The sequence below is a fragment of the Brienomyrus brachyistius genome, chromosome 1 (genome assembly GCF_023856365.1).
Source record: "Brienomyrus brachyistius isolate T26 chromosome 1, BBRACH_0.4, whole genome shotgun sequence".
NCBI classification, from domain to species: Eukaryota; Metazoa; Chordata; class Actinopteri; order Osteoglossiformes; family Mormyridae; genus Brienomyrus; species Brienomyrus brachyistius.
The window spans coordinates 28,700,675-28,722,901 of NC_064533.1; the positions used below are offsets into that span (position 1 = coordinate 28,700,675).

General features: G+C 40.2%; 3 protein-coding genes across 25 annotated transcripts in view; 2 read left to right on the top strand and 1 right to left on the bottom strand.

Annotated features, from left to right (window-relative positions):
- Nucleotides 1-984: 984 nt before the first annotated feature.
- On the top strand, nucleotides 985-4,462 carry otulina (OTU deubiquitinase with linear linkage specificity a). 3 transcript variants are annotated; one of them, XM_049006321.1, is made up of 3 exons: nucleotides 985-1,214; nucleotides 1,472-1,593; nucleotides 2,542-4,462. In XM_049006321.1, the coding sequence occupies exons 1-3, from the start codon at nucleotides 1,101-1,103 to the stop codon at nucleotides 2,948-2,950; spliced, it is 645 nt and encodes a 214-aa protein (XP_048862278.1). In that variant the 5' UTR covers nucleotides 985-1,100; the 3' UTR covers nucleotides 2,951-4,462. The 3 variants fall into 3 exon arrangements, with proteins under 3 accessions (XP_048862278.1, XP_048862280.1, XP_048862279.1); XM_049006323.1 differs by having other exon boundaries at nucleotides 1,076-1,214; nucleotides 1,421-1,593; nucleotides 2,542-3,559; XM_049006322.1 differs by having other exon boundaries at nucleotides 1,100-1,214; nucleotides 1,409-1,593; nucleotides 2,542-3,559.
- LOC125736337 (uncharacterized) lies at nucleotides 3,949-17,961 on the top strand. Of its 4 annotated transcripts, XM_049006299.1 has the most exons (12): nucleotides 3,949-4,077; nucleotides 5,823-5,879; nucleotides 6,543-6,823; nucleotides 7,850-8,386; nucleotides 8,700-8,924; nucleotides 9,908-10,201; nucleotides 10,764-10,843; nucleotides 11,262-11,368; nucleotides 11,510-11,653; nucleotides 13,064-13,192; nucleotides 14,982-15,251; nucleotides 16,920-17,961. In XM_049006299.1, exons 3-12 carry the CDS (start codon nucleotides 6,666-6,668, stop codon nucleotides 17,133-17,135), a joined length of 2,160 nt encoding a protein of 719 aa, XP_048862256.1. In that variant the 5' UTR covers nucleotides 3,949-4,077; nucleotides 5,823-5,879; nucleotides 6,543-6,665; the 3' UTR covers nucleotides 17,136-17,961. The 4 variants fall into 4 exon arrangements, with proteins under 4 accessions (XP_048862256.1, XP_048862258.1, XP_048862255.1 ...); XM_049006298.1 differs by lacking the exon at nucleotides 3,949-4,077 and having other exon boundaries at nucleotides 5,592-5,879; XM_049006301.1 differs by lacking the exons at nucleotides 3,949-4,077; nucleotides 14,982-15,251; nucleotides 16,920-17,961 and adding an exon at nucleotides 13,271-13,397 and having other exon boundaries at nucleotides 5,590-5,879; nucleotides 13,064-13,214.
- The window catches only part of LOC125736383 (progressive ankylosis protein homolog B), a 40,577-nt gene continuing 36,202 nt past the window's right edge, over nucleotides 17,853-22,227 (bottom strand). For 17 of the 18 annotated variants that reach the window (XM_049006318.1, XM_049006317.1, XM_049006319.1 and 14 more), the window contains 2 exons: nucleotides 20,281-20,380; nucleotides 17,853-19,060 (listed from right to left, as the gene is read on the bottom strand). In XM_049006318.1, the coding sequence (XP_048862275.1) occupies nucleotides 18,935-19,060; nucleotides 20,281-20,380 (226 nt within the window). In that variant the 3' untranslated portion in view covers nucleotides 17,853-18,934. The remainder of the gene's footprint in view (nucleotides 19,061-20,280; nucleotides 20,381-22,227) is intronic. The other variant, XM_049006320.1, reaches the window with a different exon arrangement.

The following is a 22,227-nucleotide window of genomic DNA, read 5'->3' on the forward strand; positions in this document are numbered from 1 at the left end:
AAAGAGGTCTAAAAGCTCCAAAAGAGACGCTACTTCCTGAGAGTTCTCAGGATGAACGGCATCCCTGAGAAACTGATGGTATCCTTCTACCACTGCACAGATGAAAGCATCCTAGCCTACTGTCTCTGTGCATGGTTCTCCAGCTGCACAGTGGCACAGAGAAAAGAGCTCCACAGGGTCATAGTCGGCTGCCCCCTTCCTTCACCTGAAGAAGTGCACAGTTCCCGTTGCCTCAGGAACATCCAGAAGATTCTATAGGACCCATCACACTCTGGAATGCAGATCCTACAGACAGACCCCACATACCTTCAGGCAGACGTTTCAGATCCATAAAGACTAAAACTAATAGACTACAAAACAGTTTCTATCCTTCAGCCATCACCATGCTGAATGCTGCCAAGATGACAATCTGATCTAGTGCACCTTCATGTTTATAAAACAGTCTCATGGTTACAACTACAATAAGTTGGAGTCATCGCTTAAATTTAATGCTGTTTTTCAAGCGCAATAGGTGAAACGGGCAATATCTTGAAACTATGGGATATGGCTACTTTATCGTGCTGGTCTGTTTGTTTATTTATTGTTTATTTTTATTCTATTTATTTGATGTTTTATTGTTACTAGTGTGTCTACGGTTTTGATGTGACCTTGGAATGGACGCACCATTAAAATTTCATTGCTGTGGAAACAATGACAATAAAGCATCTGAATCTGAATCTGACGTTGAACAAAGAACATCAACCAAGAACTATGAATTGTCATTGTAAATAAAGCATTTTGATTAGGAAAAAGCATACAAGTAATGAACTAAGGATGTGAGAATGTTTAGGGTCTTCTCCTGGCATCCATCAAAGAAGTTTTTTCCGGGGATGTTTGCGTTGTTTTGTCTGCGCCCGGTAGATGGCAGCAAACTCGAGTCCAGTTATATAGTGTATTGCGCATGCGCTTGCCTAAAAAAATTGAAGATTGACGCGCGATGATGACGTCATAAAATGCGGTTTCCGGTCCGGCGTGATAGTTGGGTTGTGGAGTTTATAGCCCAAGAAGCCGTCATTGAATTAATTCTAGTTTATGAAATAAAATAATCTTTAAACTGAGCGATGTCTTGGGTGAAAAGCCTTCCAAGCAGTGGGGATGATGTTTTTTATGAAGAGGAAGATGATCTCAGTCTCCAAAATAAGGAGTGGAGGACTAATATGGAGAAGCGTGAGAAGGTACATTAGTAGCATGCTTTTCTGTCAGCTGAGGAATCTGCTAAATTTGTAAATGTATTCAGTCGGCACAGGGTTCGTTTTTTTACAGCGTATCAACCTTTTAAATATCTATCTACGAAATATCTATTTCGTAATAAAGTTTTCATCTGAGGATAATATTTGAACGGACAGTTATGTTGTATGAATAAACACAGTTGAATTTATAGACGGGGCTGAAGCGATAATGGACAGTGATGCTCACCTTGGGTTTCTGTAAGGAAGGGTACCGAGATGGCGTCGACGCCGGTAAAGAGGCCTCCCTACAGCACGGGTTTAATGTCGGCTACAGGGAAGGAGCAGCGAAGATGGTCGCCATTGGACAGCTGAAAGGGATCGTGAGGTAAAAACGTGAAATACAGTACTGTCTTCTCAAATGTCTGTGCGTGCCTAGAATATTTAACTGAATTAATAATTTCCATACTCTTGAATCCAATTTCTTCCCGCAGTGTACGAAATGAGGTCCCGTAAGTGTACTACGTGAAGACTCCTAGCAGCTAACATTCCTCTTTACAGTAGAATAGTGATACTTTACTAATCTCCGTGGGGAGGTTCTCTTTTCGTTTACTCCATCTTGCTTTCTATGAGATACACATACAGTGTACGAAGCAAATATGGGGGTTACAGCATAGGGTCAGCCAGCATTGCAGGGTCCCTGGAGCTGGGTGTTAATGGCCTTACTTAAGAGCCCCTATTACTATTCTGCTGAGACTTGAAACAGTGACCCTCTGGGCATAGGCCCAGGGGCTTAGCCTGCTGAGCTGCACGCCCTCCTGCTTTATACTGTTGTGTCACTGTTTTCTACTTTTACATCTTTCTGACGTACACTGCCTTTTGTAAATACATTTACTAATATTATAGCTTTAAAATTTATTGTATATTCTTTTTTTGTATGTTAGTGTTTAAAGTGTGTAAATAATTCACTACACATATGTAAAGAGTACGTTTTATTTGACAAAACCTAATTTTATGATGGGCTTTTACATTCTTTACAACAACCATGTGATCAAATGCAAAGGCTTAAACAGCCCCTTTATGCAGCTTGCACTGCTGTGTGTTTATTCCCGCATAAACCATAGGGGGCGCTGTGTGGCCCAGCGGGTTTGGACACTGTGCATGTAATCAGAAGGTCCCAGTTCATTGTTAGGCTCTTGAGCAACTGGCTGACCTTACTTTCTCAAAAATGTACATTGCTTTGGATAAAAGCATCAGCCGTAAAAATAAGACGTAAAATGCAGAAAACTAAGCGTTATAGCCGATTCCATGTCTGTCTTTGTCTCCTTACCTATAGTGCCATGCAGTGCTGGTGTCAACAGCAGCAACTGAACTCCCCGTTGCTCAGGCAGCTCTTTCAGGACGTGGTGAAGCATGAGGAGGCGATGGTGAAGAACATGGAGATGGCCAAGCTCCATCCACAGGCCAATGTGCGGGATGTCATGGACCATATTGAGGACCTGATGGTCCGGGGGACTGACTCTGCATCTGAGGGAGAGGATTGCGCTATGACAGACTGTTGCAGTGAGGAGGGTGCAGAGGAGGGAGACCTCTCCTCTCTGTCTGTCTGTCGTAACCCCACGTGTGACACGTTCAGTCTGGAACAAAGGCTTGAGCAGCTAATGAAGACCTGCTTGGACCTGGTGGCTGAATTGGGGCTCCCTGAAGGACTGTCCAATCATATAAAGCAGTTGATGAGTACTTAGTTGTGTTGTGATCATACACATCTGTCTGCTAAGCAGACGTCTTTATCTGTGCCAGCTGCAGTCAATTTTTTAATTGTTTGTTATACTGAAATGTAAGTGAACGGGACTGCGGACCTTCTGCATTGTAGGTCTTTGACTTTCACCACGATGGCAGATGGGCGGTGAGAGGATGAGTTTCGAAACACCTGCATGTTTCACCCTTCAGTTTTATGATTTATTATTATTATTATTATTATTATTATTATAAATATGTCCCAGTGCTCATGGAGTTACTTGCTGTAAAATACTGTTTTCACTAATGCTGTAAAAATAGCTGCCGTAATTAATATTCTAATAATAATGAATTAATCCTTTCTAGAGGAAAAATTAGAATGTGTTTACATTCTGAATCTACACAAGTGAATGAGGTTTTGGAATTCTGTTTTTACATTTTTTTATGTTAAGGATTATATACACCATTCTGTTTAATGACAGTTACTTTTGATGTTATGCTCTGATGTCAAAGAACTGACTTAAAACATTCATTTACTCATATTTCGGTTTTGTGAAAGCTGTTTTATGGGTTTCAGGTTTTGAATATCTCATAAATAAAAGTAGGTGTTTTCTCCATGTCTACCATTAATGGAATAATGCTTTAAAAGCTCATTAAAGAAATTTACATTAACTCGTTTATCTGAAGCTTTTATCCAGAGTAGGGGGAAGAGTTACAATATATGTATGTTTCCTGTGATTATACCCATGACCCTTGCATTGTTAGCACAATGTTCTATATGTTGAGATACAGGGGCTGTGTTTTTTTGTTTTTAAACCATATTCATTCATTTACTTGTTTACCTAATTGTTTCTGGAGTGTTTTCTGTGTGCCCTGGCTTTTCAGTTCGGCCTACAGTCTCACTCTTCTCCATTCCTGCAGCTTCTGCATTCCTCCTGCTGCATTCCTCCTGCTGCATTCCTCCTCGTAATACTCAGCTTGTCTCAGATTACCTTTAAAGGTGTAGACTGCCTTCACCACAGACCGCTTTCTCACAGTGGTAGCAGTGCTCTTGTCATTTTGCTCTCAAACCTTTTTCTGCTGGTTTGGCATTGAAACTTTAAGATGGTGTGCTTCTATATTTCAGAATAACAAGGTAAGGATCAGACTGCCCATTTTCTTTACTCTGTTAGTCATTTTTACAGAAGATGATGCTTTTCAGGCTCTAGGTCCCCTCGTGACTGACCAGGATAAGCGATTTAGGATGGATGGATGGGCTATGCTTTGTAATTATGTCAGTGATAGGCAGTTGATGATGTTGCATGCTCACTGTCTTTACTAAACTGCTTGAATTCCTGCAAGTAATGCTGTGATCCATTAGCAAGGGGTCAGAAATTCCAGGGTGCACCTTGTGACCTTTCAGCTTGTGAATAACAGCGATTGATCTGATGTCTGGGAGGTAGTCACCTTCTGTGAACTTTGAGAAATATTCTACAGTAACATGATTGTCTCTGTTATTGAATAAATCTGTTGGACCTCTTGCCCATGACCTCAGAGGAATGTTGTGCGGGGACCCTTTGTCTCTCTCTGCCGTTTTGTATCATCAGCTCTGCGCTCTTTCTTGTGTAGGTCTTTACGACGTCATGGATACTGAGCCAATATACATTCCCTGGATCTATAACAGTAACTTTGGCAAAACATGATGAATAGCATAATTGCTGACTCCAGACTATCACAGCTCATTTACCTCTGAATTTCACGTTACATTTGTTTGCATCTATTTTTTTTTATTGTCACTGGAGTCTTTTGTCTTTCTCTCTTTATGCTGAGTGTCTGCAGCAAAGTGCCCTGTAATGCATGTGTATTTCTGTAATCTCAGAATCTCTGTCTCAGTTGCTATGAGTGATGTAGTTTCCTCCCAGGATTTGTGGTCACACTGAACTTTCAGTGTTCTATCTTCGTACTTCTATTATGGAGTTTTTTTCTAAACACTGCTGGGATCTGTGCACAGCCTCCTGTCGCCCTACGCAAATGCTGCTCTATCTATCCAGTCTTCCAGCCACTTATCCCACTCATCCCTTAGACAGTCATGGGGGACCTGGAGTACCAGGCAGGGGAACAACAGTTTGCTTTTCTCTGTCTTTGGTCTATAAGAGGAAACCAGCATAAAATCTACCATGTTACCATTCCACCCTAATAATAATAATAGTAATAATAATAATAATAATGTATTATTATATGTTATGCTGTTTAGTTGCAATACTATAAAAACTGACCATGATCTTTTATAACTCTATACCAGGGGTCTCCGACTCCGGTCCTGGAGAGCTACTATCCAGTAGGTTTTCTGTCCCACTTGGCTTCTGATGAGCTGCACCTGTTCCTGGTATTTACCTGAGTACAGGTGTGGCTCATCAGAAACCAGGTATGATAGATAACCTACTGGACGGTAGCCCTCCAGGACCAGAGTTGGAGACCCCTGCTCTATAATCTATATGGTATAATATTAGTATTGAAAATGGATGGATGGATGATCAGTTAGAGTGATCCAGAGATAAGATTAGATAGATAGATAGATAGATAGATAGATAGATAGATAGATAGAAGTGAAGTAACGTTTTTCGAAGTACTCCGTAGTTGACGCCATTTCCCGTGGGTGGTCATGCTGTCGCCGACTGTCAGTAGTTCGAAAGCACAGGTTTATGTGTGAATATAGCCCATTTGGGCTTTTGCTGAAGAACTAAGAATTAAGAGGAAATTGCTTTGGACTGTAAAAGTGAATTTACATATGTTGAACTTAAAGGTATGCAAAACAGAGTGATTATTTAATATAAAGTGAAGTGCAGCGTGTCCTTCCCTCTCGGGGGCGGAATTAAAAACCCGTTGCTTGTCTCCTCAAAGTGAAAGTGAAACTACGCACCTCCCCGCTTCTCCTGGCTCCTTCCGCACCGATTTAAGGTAATTTACTGAATGTTCATGTCTACTTTGACATTAATTTCGATCTATGTACCTACTCAAAATCTGATTTATGCAGAAACTCAGTTGTTCACTCAGCCTCAACTTGCAGTTCAGTTTTGTTTAGGTTAATCACAGAGGCACGTTGCTAAACGCTGTGTTTATTTCTGTCCGCGCTGTCTGGAGGTCATCTCGTAATTTTTATATGTATTTAACTATATAAATACGCCATTCAATTCTGTACCCCTAACACCGACCAAAATAGTGCATATCGCAGTGTCACGTATTGACGACTCTTGGTTCATTTGCAAAAGAATGTATGTGTGGACACGGCCAGATTTTACTATCTGTCATGATGAGTACTCGATAGCAAGTGCCCAGTGTATTAGTACTTTTCTAACGATAAAAAACATGAGATGGTATGCGCTTTAAAAGTACTATATGACTATATTATACATCTATAGATCTATAATCGGTCTCGTAGGATACTCCCATATTGCATTTTCTCTTAATATCTAAAGAACAACTCTTAAGGTGAATTCGTGACTTCAAGCTGCCGTTTTAATTAAGGTACTGCCTGTGAGTCGTCTCATTGTGTTAGCTGGTGTATGTGTGAGGGAGTTAGACTTCAACCTGACTGTATACTGATTTGTTCTCCTTTTCCAGAATCCCAAGTAATATCTCTGGAGATGCATTTGACTCAGTGCTTCCTTTCGTGGATGCCTTTGGCGTGCTTACCCATGTAAAAAAAAAAAAGTGTAACGAAATAATAAAACGGTCCAGTTTGAAATGGGGAGCTGCTGTGGTCACCAGTTACACTGTAAAGGGTCTGCTGATGAAGGGAAGAGTTTGCTCAACGCTGCTGGGAACGCAGACACAAACAGTAAGCAGACCAGTACTGAAGAGAATAAAGAGGATGGAAACAAGGACGCTGCATATGAAGAAAGGTGAATACATAAATTGTGATTTTCTGATTTCCCTTTAGAAACCCTGTGGGAGATTTTCACCACTTTGCCTAAACAATGAAGCCTTTACATAGGCCCCTCATGCTGGTACTCTCTTACACGTCCTGGCACGAGACTCGCAGACAACAGTGGCCTGTGTTTTGGAAAGTGGAAGTTGCCATGATCGTGGTTGTTTTCTTTATTTAAGTAATCATGGCATTTTGAAAGAAATTTTGCCCACATATACTGGTAAATACGGTTCCAGGGTAAGGACTGGCACTTCCCCAGAAATGTCGTTACAGGCACCTAGGATGTGGATTCTGCGCAGAAGGATAAATCAACCTTTAGACTCTGCAGCCTGGCTCAGTGTTCTTAGCTACCATGTTTCTTACAGATTTGTGTTTTTAGAGGTAAACTTAATTAGGGCACATAGGATTTTGACATAACAGCCTTTATGCTTGTTTTAACTCTTACTCTGCACTATGTTAAATATTTTTCAGAGATGTCTTACTTGGGAATATTTACAGTTCTTTTACAGTAGATACTCAAACCAGCTGAAAAGGTTTTCCTTGAAAACCAAGGCCGCTGTCGTATTTGTATTAACATAAGTTGTTCTATAAACTTGTTACTAGAGACGTCCGATTATTTAAGCTGTGTAAAAGGGTACTTTCTCTTCTTTTTTTATTTTACAGATCTAGGAGGAGTCAGATCTTTGTTTTCTTTTCAGTACCGACGTTTTGATTAGTTTGCTATCTTTCGTGCTTCAGTTTGTAGTTTTTTTGTTTGATATATAGCAAGGTTAATTAAATAACTTTATAAGTTTGTCGCAGTTTTTGTTAATTACAGCTTTAGTACACTATGCTGTGGAAATGAGAAGACTGTATAAAATATTAATATTTTAAGTAATTGCTGACGTTGAGAGCAGTAAACGTGTTATTTTAGCTGTTAGTAAGAACATGTAGTGTCAGTAATTTATGGAATTTGTTTTTTTGCGTTTGCAATATTCCAAATAATTGTCTCTCATGGTAGGAATCTCAGAAAACCCAGCCAGCTGGACACCGCAAAGAAGATGGAACGGTGTGGTGTTGAAGAAGACCTGAATGAGTCCTCTCCAGAAACAGACATCAGTTATACAGATGACCCTATTCATGAAAATCACACATGCAAGAACCAGAATGGAGATTCTGAGACAAGGAAAGGATGTGTTGAAAGCAAAGAATGCCCTATTCCAGACCATGTCGAGAGCTTGGCCACAAGTGTAGATGCTTGTATTGAACAGGCAGGAAATGCACCTCCCCAGGACCTTCTCCATGATCCTGCAAGTGTACATGGAGAAGCTCTGTTCCCAACAGCCACAGATGTCTGGTCACACAAGGCTGGACACGAATGTAAAGATGAGAGGTCCCCTACATCTGGGAGTGGACACTTGGAGACACAATTTCTCATACTTGAAGCCCAACAGGACATGAAGGATACTCAGGGAGAAGCAGGTCTTTGTGAAAATGTACCTCATCTAAATGTCACACGTACTGCTGGTCATGCTGCCCTCCTGCAAACTCACTCTGGGTAGGCCGATTGTTAGCTGGAGCTAATGGCTATGGACACTTGTAAAAGTATCCATTCTACAGTATAAATAAAAAAAACAAAACATATTTAATACATTTTCTTAAGGATATCTAAACTCCTGATTGTCTGACAATTTATTTTGAATGGAAATTGCAGCCATCTAGCAAAATAGCCACTTGGTAGCTCTAGGATGGCGTTAGCTTCACTGGCTGCACCACGGTTTTTTCTTTGTACTATCAGGGAATATCATCAATGCAAAAAAAAAATGACCAGAAAAAAGTTATTTTTTTGGTAACTGTTTTTTTTTTTTCAGGAATGCTCACATGATGGATCTGGGGGTCATTGCTCCTGTGACTGATGGAAAATCGCAAGAAAGAGGCAGCATTGGGCAGGACCGTTTGCTAGAACCTGCTGTGAAGTTGCTTAACGCAGTTACAAGTTCTGAGACCACCAGAGTAGATGAACAGAACTGTGTAGTCAACTGCGTGAGTGAACTTCAGGCACCAGACCTTGAAGAACAGGTTGAAACCTGTGAGAGGTGGGCACAGGAAAGTCATTTTACTGCCTGACAAGTAGGTGGCGCCATAGACCACCAAAGCTAGCATCTTTAGACCCAGACTGGGGGTGTACAAACTTGTGTTTAAATTGCTTATCCTAACAGATAAAGGAACACAACATAATGACAATGTAAAGGTCATGGGAAGTAATTTGTTGACTTGGAAATTTTAGCCAATTGTTGGTTGACCTTCTGACTTTGTTGTTGAAGTCTTTGTTGTTTAAGATTGTTAGATTTGTTCGGGCTGTGACTTTGTTGTGACCATAAATGTGGGTAGGAGGAGTGGAGAGTCTCCAAGTTCAAAATCATAAATCAGATTTGCATCAGTACCACTATTACCACTTCTTCCAATTCATTAGCCTGTAGAAACTAGCAGCTTTTTCATGGTTTTTTTCAGGTTTTCATGGTGGTTTCAAAAGTCAAAGTGATCTCCGTTATATACACGTATACAGAGAGACGAGACGACGTGGTTCCAGTTTTACAGAGTATGCAGTGATGCAGTTAAAATGTATTCTACTGGGTTTGGTGGTCTTTCATTTCCCTTTAGGTATCTGTATACAGGTTTTACCTTTTGAAAGGCTGAGGTACTCAAGCTCCAATCGGATGTTGTGAATGACAAATTAGCTTGATGCCTTTTCATCACTGTTGGTGGCCTGCAAGTTGCCAGGGGAAATTTTCACAAGCACTAAACCCTATATTGAGGGGCAGCATGTATACTGTGAAGATAAGTTCAGCAGAATGTTTTCAAAACATGACCCTAGTATATATATTGTTGATTTCCATATTGAGAAGAATGCAGAAGTCAACAGAAAATATGCGGTATGCAGTGCAGTGCAGTGCAAAAGACTATTGTACGCATGAGATAATGTAGCTTTAGTCAATAAAATAATATGATGTATACTCACCATAACAGCCATTATGTTAAACAATATTGTTAAACTCTCTTTTTCACTTGTTTCTGATAGTTATTCAGGTGGAGAAGACTTGAATCAGCCTGTGGATCTGCAAGAAGTGCCATCCCTGGATGACTTGGTGGAAGAGGAAGCTGAACAGCAGAAACCAGGATCAGAAGAAGGAATAGAGGAGGAAAAGGAGGAAAGGACTTCAGCTGAGGAGAGCAAGGCCAGTGCGAGGGGGAAGGAGCAGAGCAGCCCGTCTGAAATCCTGGCTCAGGTTCCGGAAGAAGCCGAAGATGTAGACACCACTCAATCCGTAGAGGTGACAACAGAAACGATAGCATTAGAGAGTGAAAACATCAGGTACAATTTGATCACTGAGTCTGAAAATGTGTGTATATAGAAACAAATAGTTTTGGCAACATTGTGAGAGTCTGACGTTATGATTGTGTGCTCAGGTTAGACAGATAAATGGATACACAATCATGCACACGAAATGAGAGCTACAGTTGTAAGCTGTACAACTGGGAAATGGATGAAATATCTAGCTGCATGACATCCACATTTGAGGAACTGGTTATATTTTCTATAATGAAGGTGTGTTAGATAAGTGTGTCTTTCATAAGCAACAATTCAATCTGTCTTGATCATTGCAAGTTTTTATTAAAAGTGACAATCATAATCTGTACAACAACTTATCCATAGGTTACATGTTTAAACAAAAAACTGTTTAGTATGTTTTGGTCTTTGGAATTCTCAACATGAGGGCACAATGGATGGTTACTGATGTGTGTTAAAATGCTTGCTGCATTTGTCATCTCAAAGATAACCCTGGGGTAGCGAAAATATATGATAAAGGTATGTGTGGGCTGACCACCATTCATTGGTCATTCTGTGTTATGTTTGTTTACATTGTTCTGACCAGTGAAGAGGACTTGTACCGAGGCGAAGATGAAATTATACAAGAGAATATTAAAAAGATGGAACTACTTAGTCAGGTGGCCGGTGAGTCATTTTTTTTTCATTTCTGTTCGAATTTAAGTAATAAATGCTGCCTCAGTTCATTGTAATTAAAACAGGGATTATTAGTAATGGATTTAAAACAAGTGAAACAGTAGACTAGATGAATTGACCAATCATGATTTTGTTTGTAATGTACAGCATTCATCATTCTGCGCCCTGTGAACATCTCCCTTCCCCCTACTCATTATGCTCATTTCCCCTCCATTTGTACAGCTACCATGTTTTGTATTTATATATTACTGCATTACCTATCATGATCTGCATACTTTATCAGATTATCTGTATATTTTCCAGTTTTATTACTACCATGCTAAGTGATATACAGATACCCTTTCATTGCATTTTGTAAAGTAGTATTGATCTTGCCGTGTGAATAATGAAACGTCTCACTTGAATTTAGCCCCAGAAGTACAAGATAAGTGCAGCGTGAAAGCTGAGGTCGACGTTCTCACGTACAGTCAGCGTGAGTGGAAGAGCAACACAGCCAAATGTACCTTGATCAGAAAGGTGAGCCGAATAGCCTTAGCTGCTGATCCTCATGTTACAGTCTTCATCATCATCTTCATTCATGATCATTCTGAAAGCTTCCATCAGAAATAAACTGATGCAAAACCTCTGAGGCTGCAGTAACGTTTGACTGGTCTTCAGGGCTACGAGGTGGTAGCGCAGAATTTTGGGAGCCTTCGAAGAGTCCGAGGAGATAATTACTGCGCCCTGAGAGCCACCCTCTTCCAAGTCCTCACCCAAATTGAAGAGCTTCCTGCCTGGATTCAGGAGGAAGACCTCATTCTGGTAGGTGCCAGACATCATAGCATTGCCTAGTGAATTAATTGTGGATGGTATGTAGCTTGGCAGGGTAGGGATCTGTATTCATGTCCAGAGGGTTATGAGGTCAGATCCCATCATATCACCATTGAGCCCCTGAGCAAGGCCCTTAACCCCATTTGCTCCAGGGACTGGCTGACTCTGCTCAACCAGTAAACCAATAGCTAGAATAAAAAGACGCCGCTGTTATCTTTTTGTATGTTTATTCCTATTTCATTTCAAATCTCCTTTGTAAAGGCTGAGGTCCTAGAACCTGATTTGTTAAGACATAGTTCAGTGTTACCCGTGCAAGATATAGGGGAATAGATTTTACCTTGTCCATTTGACCTTTTGTCTGCTTATGTTAGGTATAAGTGGTTTATTTTGCATTCATTTATTTACTTCTTTTAAAGTGTGCTTTAGACCTTTAGACAATGAATACAATTGTTTCATTGTGGTGTGTTTCCGTAAAGCCAGTAGCTGCTCTGTTTTTATTAGTTTGCCTTTCTGTTTCCAGCACATTCCCACCACAACCTGAGAACATGTTTTAGCTTGAAGCTGTACGTTTCCGGATTCACCGTTAGCATCTTCCTGTTAGCATCTAGGTTTTCTAGGAAACCACAAAGCTACCATTGCCATTACTGCTGCCAGTGAACAATGGCTGCTTTTGTTTTGAGGCACTGCTGAATGAGCCCACTGTACTGCTGTCCCCCGAGCTAATCGGCTTTTCGTAATCGCCTTGGTCTCACGCGTGCTGCCAGCGGCCTCTCACTGTGGCTTTTAGGTTTCTGGTGACGAGGGAAGAGGGGCTGTGTCCTGGAGGCTGTGTGTAGTTCAGTAGATCTGTGATCTGTGCCCATGGCCAGAAGGTCATGGGTTTGTATCCCATGGGTGGGAGAGTAACTATGACACGATTGGTTCTTTGAGCAGGGTTCGTAACCCCAAATGCCTCAAAGGAGTCAAAGAGCTGATCCTACACTGAGACCCCACGCTTTCCGGACTTGTGCATTTGGATAAAAGCATCTAATAAATAATGAATGTAAACTAAACATTTTTTCCCAGTTTCAAAGAGATTATACATGCCTAGAGTTTATCAAAATATGGAGTGAAAATTTTGTGCAAAATTTTGTGCAAACTTAGTGGTTCCTCAGTGTATGCAATTTCATCTGAGTCTCTGACAGAAATTAAGCAGGGTGTCACTTGTCAAACAATTCTGAGAGAGCATCAGGCACAGTGGACATTGCAGAAAATTATGTATTGTATTTGTTTTGCATTCTTCTTGATTTGCTCTCCGGTCCAGTAAATACACCTTCCAAACAAGCAACAATTTTCAGTATATTTTGGGTTATCTTCCTGCAACGTCTGGTGGACTTTGAGGGTTTGTTTTTGATTTCTCAGCCACCAGAGAAGATGCTCGCAGAGAAGGAGCTTGTCGGATCGTGGCGGTTTCCACTGCAGTGCCATGCGACCGAAGCACTCAGCACCACGGAGCAGCTGACGCATGCCCTGCAGCTTCTCAGGAACACGGTATTGCGATGTTGCTGTCAGCCTTCGGCTTGCAGTCCGCATCACTCAGAAACAGAGTATTGCGATGTTGCTGTCAACCTTCGGCTTGCAGTCCGCATCACTCAGGAACACAGTATTGCGATGTCGCTGTCAGCCTTCGGCTTGCAGTCCACATCACTCGTTTCCGAAAATACTAAGTCATAAGTGTGATGAGTTCATTAGAATGATCCAATTGCTCCCCTTTGTCTTAATTCTACATTAATTTAAGTATTAAATGTGTAAATATTTATGATTTTAAGTATTAATATAAGGTGTAATTAACTGAAATTAATCAAAGAAAGCTGTGCGATTATTTGGTAGACCTTTTTTTCCATTTTAGAGTACATTTTAATTGATTCACTGTTCCCTCAAGTTAGTGTGCCAGACAGCTGAACTGAATGAGCTGTGGAAAATTGGATGGATGGGAGGGAGAGGTTTATATGAGTCTGACTTTAGGCCTTGAAGCCCACATCCTGATATGAACCGTGTTAGTCAAACATAATTATCAATGGTAAAAATTATAATTCATACACTATTGACTGATCTCAAAATAATTTAGTATATGTAACCCATAAAGTTAATATCATACTCTTGAAATAAAAATAACAAATATGCAATACATAATGTTTATTGAATCTGTATACAGTAGCATGTACAATATTCTTAACAATGTTTATTAATTAAATAATTAAAATTTGTCAAGGGTCATTTAAACACTTTCTTCTTTTTAGTATACATTCTACGATAACAAGCAATCTGATTCTCTATACCACGACAAACAAGCACGTTTTGCTTAAGATCCGGATCCATATCCGTTATCTCGTGTTCAATTGATTCTAAGTAACTAAATATTCCATTGCATTTTCCGCTAAGTGCTTTGGCCATGATATTATTGGTGCTAATGGAAATTCATTTTTGATTACAATCTTCACATTGCATACTTAGAGATGAAGATGTACATTTATTTTGCTCACAGCACTCGTCTTTGCTTTCGCCAAAATAGTCTCTACTGACATTAAAGCCTAGCACTGACATTAAAGCCTGACGTTAAAGCCTAGCACTGACGTTAAAGCCTGACGTTAAAGCCTAGCACTGACATTAAAGTCTGACGTTAAAGCCTGACATTAAAGCCTAGCACTGACATTAAAGTCTGACGTTAAAGCCTGACATTAAAGCCTAGCACTGACATTAAAGCCTGATGTTAAAGCCTGACGTTAAAGCCTAGCACTGACGTTAAAGCCTAGCACTGACGTTAAAGCCTGACGTTAAAGCCTGACGTTAAAGCCTAGCACTGACGTTAAAGCCTGACGTTAAAGCCTAGCACTGACGTTAAAGCCTAGCACTGACGTTAAAGCCTGACGTTAAAGCCTGACGTTAAAGCCTAGCACTGTTCCAGTCTTACTTTCACTCTCGCCATGTTTAAATCTTTTAATTATGTCAAGTTTAATATCTTAAGTAATCACTTAATATGTAAAATCATCTTTTTCTTTTTTTTCACTCCATTGTGGCATCACTCAACCTTAGAGACAGTTAAGTAGGCAAGTATTTTTTAAGTTTAAAGAAAACAATTGGCTTGCAATAGACTTAATAAACACATGAGCTTTCAATGCATGTACTGTGTGTGTTGATCAAAGACGTTATCGTCTCCTCCTCATGTTATGTAATTCTTATGTATCACTGTGTCTGTACGTTAGAGTATTGCCTTCATTTCCTTGGTAACGTCCTGCACGTCCATCTCTCCTGGATCACATGTCCTCGGTGCGGTGTGCAGTTCCAGGAGGCAGTGCAGGTGGGTGACGCCGAGGAGAGGCAGAAGATCTGTGAGCAGGTCTTCCAAGGCGGCGAGGAGGAGTATGGGCTGCTGGAGGCGCTGAAGCTACTGATGCTGCGGGCAGCAGTGGAGCTGCATGCTTGCATGCAGCGTGGCGACGATGTGCCCATCTTCTGCTGGCTGCTCTTTGCACGCGACACCTCCGGGGACCCAAGCACGTTCCTTGCCAACCACCTGAGCCATGTGGGTTTCACCGGGGGTCTGGAACAGGTGAGCTCTACAGCGCCCTCATCTGTAAGCCACTAAGTTTCAGGCCGAGAGAGTGAAAGTCCAGACCAGGATTTTGTTTCAACCAACCAGTTGAATAATCTGTGTCTGTGACTATTTATGCTGCTTGGTTGAAACAAAATCCCAGTCTGGACTTTTACTCTCTGGACCTGAATTACCCATCTCTGTTGATTACTAACCTAATGCATTTTCTTTAAGCTTTTGAACTTTTTACTCCATTACTTGAGATGCGCTGCTGTTCTGTCATTCATTAATTTTCAGATTTATTTACAGCACTATAACACACTGATTATACGTCTAGCTGGATGATTACACACTATAAACCTCTTTGATTTATCCTGCTGGTGCAGTCATTCTCCAGGGGACGTCACTCCAGCCACCTTTTCGAAGGATGCTGTGAGTCAGGTTACACTAAGCTCATTGACTTCATGTATGACACTGTCGGTTTATCACAAGTTACGTAATTAAAGTGCATTTCTGCTGGATCTTCTGACATACAGTATTAGATGTACATACAGCTCTGTATGTCTTGTGACTCACTCTCAGATAACTGAACTGTTTTTATATCTTGGGTATATCTATTGCTTTTTAACTGCTAACACAATAATTAATGACGCATTGCACACTTTGGTGAAATAGTATGGGTGGGAAAACACCAAATATGTATCTTCTACTTTCTCAAGAAGGGTAGTCCAGTGGTTTATCTCGTCATAATGGTCTCGCCAGAAGCTAACCAGCGAAAAAAAATCCCCTTGATGATTAATGCATATCAAAACACGGTCTGCTAACTGTCAATTAGCCTCCCCATGGAAAATCCCGTCTTTGTTGACTGAGACTTATGACTGTGCCAGGAACCTAATTCAGTTGGTTAAATGCTTAAGTTTGCTGGATTTTAAAAGGTACTCAACAGTATGGCATCTGGGCGTGTGGTCATACTGTTATCAGTAATAATAACAGAAACAACAAACAGCCTGCATGGTCTAATCACCGTGATATTAAAAAAAAAAAAAATTAAAGCAGACCTCTGAATACCTTAAGATTAGCTGAAAATGGGAGAGAAAATTTTAAAACAATTATCAAAAATGTATGAAAGTAAAAGTGAAGCAACCCGATGTAGATGACAAAATTGTTAAACACATATCTATTTTATTTCTGTAATGTATAGCTCTAGGGATTCTAGCAATTATATTCAAATTTTCTTCAAGTTTTGTTACATTTTCCACTGGGGATTTTTTTGTCTTTTTTTATCGTTTTACATGGCGATGGGCAGAAGCAAAGGGAGAGTCTAGTCAGTGCAGATGGACGTATTGAGTCATAACAAGCGTAGAATTTAGTTACAAGACCCTACATTATAAACATCATAAACATGATATAAACACTATCAAATACATCTTAACACTGCTCACATCCTCAGTATACATCTAAAATCATTGCATCCTGCCTTGTTAGAGGTCCACCCATTTGCAATTACAGCACATATCCTGGGTAGAACCTGGGTACAAGCTGTCAATAGAATCTTTGGGCCTGTTGACCAAAAAAAAAAGAAAAGAAAATAAAAAACACTTATTGGCTGCTGGGAAAACAAATCACAAAATTTGTTCAGTGCCTATAGAACTGGTGAGGAAACAAAAGACCTTTCGCCTGCCGTAGGTGGAGATGTTTCTGCTGGGGTACACCCTGCAAAGGACCATCCAAGTCTACCGTCTCTATAAAGTGGACACAGAAGAGTTTGTGACCTACTACCCTGACGACCACAAAGACGACTGGCCCTGTGTCTGTCTTGTCACCGAGGATGATCGTCACTACAACGTCCCCGTGAACAAACTGGCAGAACCCAAAATCCCAGAAGCCCACGTAACATCTTGATTTGGGCGAGGCAGCCCCACAGAGGACCAAGCTCTGAAGGAATACCCCCAAGCAGCTGACACTTACCATAATCTGCTCAAAATATAATTCTCAGGCAAATATCCATTAAAGAATGCGTGACGTTAAGTACTGTCGTTTTCCGCACCAACGAGGCAGAGGTCGTACCAACTTCCTTTAGCTTGTTTATCCAGAGCACCAGAAACATAATGTATTTTTCCATGACAAAAACAAAAGTCTTTGAACTGACATCTTTGGCAGATGACAGCAAAAATATCAAAGACGATTATGGAGGGAATCCAATGATGATTTTCTTAATTCCCCCAAACTAGCAGTAGCCAGTCTCCCAATTTTACAAAGATTTTACGTTTAACGTATAAGAAAAAGCCCTATATTGAAATTGAACTACTATTATACTCCATACAAAATGTTTACGGAAGAGAATCTACAGTTAAATCTGACAAATTAACACCAATATGCTTATTTTGCCCCCGTTTGTGTTTATGCGAAATTACAGCAATTCAGCCCCTGCTAACTTATTATACTCTTCCACATCTCAGGCTATCCAGATTAAAAATTACCAGCACCTACCTATAAAGAGTAATGCAGCTGCCATACCGTTAGGTCAAGGCAGACAAACTATATAACGGCAAATATATATTTTTATAACTTCAACAGTTTTGGGTTTTCAGTGTAATGAATACACATTGGCTTCAACAATAAATAAGACAAACATTTATTGACTAAACATTGTTCTGATATTATATGTGTTTGAACTGGGGTGTACCTGTCTCTTACTGAAATAAAATATTTATTTTTGTGCTTTGTATGTGATAGTATTTATATAATATATTAACCATTTGAAAATAAGACATATAAGTACAAATAATCCATAAAAGGGCTTTTCTCATTTGGTACCAGTATTTCAACATAAGTCAGAGTTTGGTGATATTTTCCAACCCACAAGGATGTTCAGACTAATAACAATAACATTAATAATAAATACAACAGAAGCACAGTTTATGAATGCTTGTACATGCTGAACTCGTGAATCTTTGCTGGCATAAAAGAAACTGTAAATTAGCATGCAAGTCATGGAGACATGACTCATCTCGAGCTCAGTTCCCAGACGGAAAGGAAAACCTGTTGTGAACAGACATTTAAGCTTGATTTTCCAAGTTATCACAATCAGGCCTCACAAATACTATATCACCCATACAAAATAAACCAGAATTCACACAATGTAATGAAACGGGGAAAAAAATCTTAAATGTCTCCGAAGCACCAACTCAGCAGTCAAATGCAATTAAAACAATTGTTTCCATTTCACACTCAGCACATTATAATGACCTTTTTTTTATCTACTCTTAGTGTGATGAAAGCCTAAATGTTTAATTGGGAGGAAGAGAGTTCTGTAGCTTAATGACAAACACAAAGCCCAGATCCTTGAATGAAGACCCCAGTCCGTTTCTTCTTCGTCTCCCCATACATTCCACAAAAAGCCACAGAATTCACCAAGAAATCACGGCCGACACGTGTTACACGTTTAAAACCGTTTGTCGAATGTGGGACAGCAGCACAGAGGAGGGGAATTTTTGACATCGCGGTTGTGGACGCAGAATGTTGCTCTACTACAAGCCTGTCCACTGCCGGTGCCCACAAGTCGGGTCATCTTGGCATATGGAAGACCTGCGCTGGATGAGCCAGAGGGACGTTGGGGGCTGGCGAGCCACTCAAAGCCATCTCGGTAAGCAGAAGGACACCCCAGCCTTCCCATCACCTTCCACCTCTGCTGTAGCTCCTCATTCGTCCTCCTCTTCCCTTATTTCCACAATGTCCTCCATCTGTCTCCAAGATCCCACTTCGTTCATCGGAGGCAAGTTCTCGCCCTCTGCTGCCATATCATCATCCGTTTCTTTCTTTTTCTTCTAAAAAACAGATGCCAGAGCAGTTAATGAGCTACTTCAATGTCCAAACGTACTGAATTGATGGAAGTGATTTTAGTGGACTTGATAAATCAATATGGAATCTCAGCTATAGTTGGTCATTACTGGTCCTGGGAATATCTTGTCCAAATAATGATTTTTGTTAATCACTTAAGTTTTTAAATAGCATGTCTGTGGTTAAAAGCTGCACTTCAATCTAAATGTCAAAATCTCAATATCAAAATTTGCCATAATTTTGAACCCCTGGGTCAGTGTGTGTCTTGAGGACCCAGACCCAAGATAAGCCTGAGGGATTATATCCCCCAGCTGGCTTGGGAACATTGGGGGTCTCTCCCTGAATTAGCTATAGTCTATGGACTCGCCCAAGATAGATCTGTTATGCCTACATTACTAGATATGCTCCCACTGTGATGCTAACCAGGAAAAGACTGACGAGGGTGACTATTGTAGAGAATATGTTGCAGTTAAATTATAATATTATGTCAGTCAAAGTGTGTTAGCTTAGCCTTTTCAAAATATCTTCTACAAAAGCTGTTTGCCGTATACACACGGCACTTTTACAAAATAACATTTTTTACAAATCAACATTTTCAACAGTAATTGCATTAAAAGGATATTCAAGTAATAATGTTATCATGCTGACATGGAAACATTCTATTAACGTTAGAGTAAGAACATTCTCTGCACAATGAGATGACCATCACATAATGTTGGCAAAAATTCTGGGAATGTTCCCTGTCAGCTGGGTACAGTACTAGCTTACCATGTCTAGCTAGTCGATACCTCATAAAATCAGGATCCTGATTAAATATAATCTTACTATACATATAAATAGCTTTAAACATTTTCTTTGACAGTCTTTAATACAGTACTGTACATTGCTTAGAACAGGGGTATTCAAATCACGGTCCGATCCCTGCTGATTTTCCAGCCTTCCTTTACCTGTGAACCAGATATGAAGCCTCTGGCCAATCAGAATCAGTAATTATTAAACTAACTACCTCGGAGAACTGAAAACAAGGCCTGCATTTGGAATCGAGGGCCAAATTTGTAGAGTCCTGGCTTAGAATACAATACTGCAAAATTAATATGCTAATGTTAGCTAAATAAGTGTAAATGTATGTAGTATTCTGCCACGTTCCACTTGCTATTCCATGTATTCTGTCAGTCTCCTCACACTGATGCGGCCGGTTGCTTCTCACCTGCTTCTGGTAGACATAACAAGCTGCCACCGCGACCATCGTGGACTCGCCCAAGAAGCCAGCGAGCAGAGAGCCCACTCCCAGCGTGGCGCCATGCACCCTACAACGCAGAGCAGCCACCTTCAGTGCTCTACGCTCTACCTTCAGGAATGTATCGAATGTTTTAGCGGTATCCTGCAGTATCACGTCACTATTATATTACTTAATTGACGAATTCCTGCTTGTTTATAACACAATTTCATGGTAGCCATGTGGGGCATGGAACACAAATGTTTGTGCTCATGTATCTGGTGAAATGACGGTGAAAAATCTTGACATGAATCCTGACAGCTTAACAGAGGTAACCGATTACAGCTAGTCAGCAATGGTTAACTATTCTGCATATATCATCAAGTGTTTGAATAAAGACCAACTTGAATTTAATTTTCTTTTCGTGATGATTTCAACAGATTTATAGACGAACCTTAGATTGTCCCACTACCCAGTGCATCTTGGGATTGGCCCGAGGCTCACGACCCTGTACTGGATAAGCAGTTATGGATGGATGGATATATGGGTCACATGTAAACACTGCGCTTCCTGAAAGCTTCAGTTTGTGCAACAGCCGGGTCACTGCACAGTTTTGTTAAATTGTGATTTAGTCCTTAATAGATCATATACCTATTTACCCACTGAAGAGTAAATCACATTTACATCCTAAAATAACAATTAGCCACAAACACTCTGCTACACCCTGCTTCACTCATAACACACCACTGAACTGAATCTAAGACAACCCATACACTTTGCACCTACTATGGTGTTTGCACTTCACTGTATGTACATTGTCTGTCTGTAAATAAGATTTTTATAAAGTATTTTATATTGTATTTAATCTGTACCATTTTGTTCTATGGTATTCTAATGTACTGGAGAGACAGCAACCGCTGGAAACAAATTCCTTATGTGTGCCACACACACACACACACACACTTGACCAATAAACCTGATTCTGAAATACACCACTCTCAGTGAAATACATCTATTTCTTCATCACCACAGAATTCCCAAGATCTTTCATAATGTCGCAGGTTCAGTGCTACCACAGGAATGTTCATATCTATTATTTAAGCAGCTGTGAATAATTCAGCTTTACGGCATTTAACAGCTCCAGCATCACGACTACCAGCATTCAAACAGCCATGGGGAAGTTCTGCTATTGCCCTTTAATCATGTTTATTAACACAGTTCATTAACAAGAGACCAAACCTAATGCTGTTAGTCAGACAATGGGGCACTGTGTTCATGCAACAAGCAGGATCAAATGCAAACTTCTGCTTTCAGAAGCAAGCTGAGACTGAATTATTTATTAAAGAAAAATGAATACTATGACTGCAGCAAAATGTAATGTCAGATTTATACATATATTGAAAAATATTTTTAGTTTTTAATGTCCCGGTAGCACATCTTACTATAGTAGATTGGTTCCGTGATCTCATTTCTCTCATAAGTGCAGAACCCATTGCTAGCTTTTTGGGTTGGACATAGGGCTAAGATATGGGCTAAGGTTCTGCATGAGTTTAAATGACAGGATGCAGGACAGTTTTATTCATTTAAATACAAATGTATTACTCACACCACTACAGTTGGATTATGCAGGAATTTCATCTAATTCAGCAAAAGTTAAGGGTTTAATTATAGTTAAGTTTAATTATATAAAGTATAGTGCTTTTAATTCTTATTGAAGTGTTCTATGTTCTGGAGTGTATATACAGTATAGGCGGGGCCACAGGGACACTAGCCCCAGCTAAAAGCTGATTGGCCATTGGAATGTCCCCTTACATGTCACTCACCAGTTCAAAACATATCATTGGTTAGCCCCACTGCAGAAATAATGGCTTCCACTGTAAAAAAATCCTAAACCCATTAATTAAAATTTGTACATTATTAAATCCACTGTATTCTGTT

Excerpts from the sequence above, each read along its gene's own strand:
- otulina (XM_049006321.1), top strand. The coding sequence starts at position 1,101 with ATGTCTTGGGTGAAAAGCCTTCCAAGCAGTGGGGATGATGTTTTTTAT. Across the intron at positions 1,215-1,471 it reads ATATGGAGAAGCGTGAGAAG|GAAGGGTACCGAGATGGCGT; the intron begins GTACATTAGTAG and ends GGTTTCTGTAAG. Across the intron at positions 1,594-2,541 it reads CAGCTGAAAGGGATCGTGAG|TGCCATGCAGTGCTGGTGTC; the intron begins GTAAAAACGTGA and ends CCTTACCTATAG.
- LOC125736337 (XM_049006299.1), top strand. The coding sequence starts at position 6,666 with ATGGGGAGCTGCTGTGGTCACCAGTTACACTGTAAAGGGTCTGCTGAT. Across the intron at positions 11,654-13,063 it reads AGGAGGAAGACCTCATTCTG|CCACCAGAGAAGATGCTCGC; the intron begins GTAGGTGCCAGA and ends TTGATTTCTCAG. Across the intron at positions 15,252-16,919 it reads TCACCGGGGGTCTGGAACAG|GTGGAGATGTTTCTGCTGGG; the intron begins GTGAGCTCTACA and ends CGCCTGCCGTAG.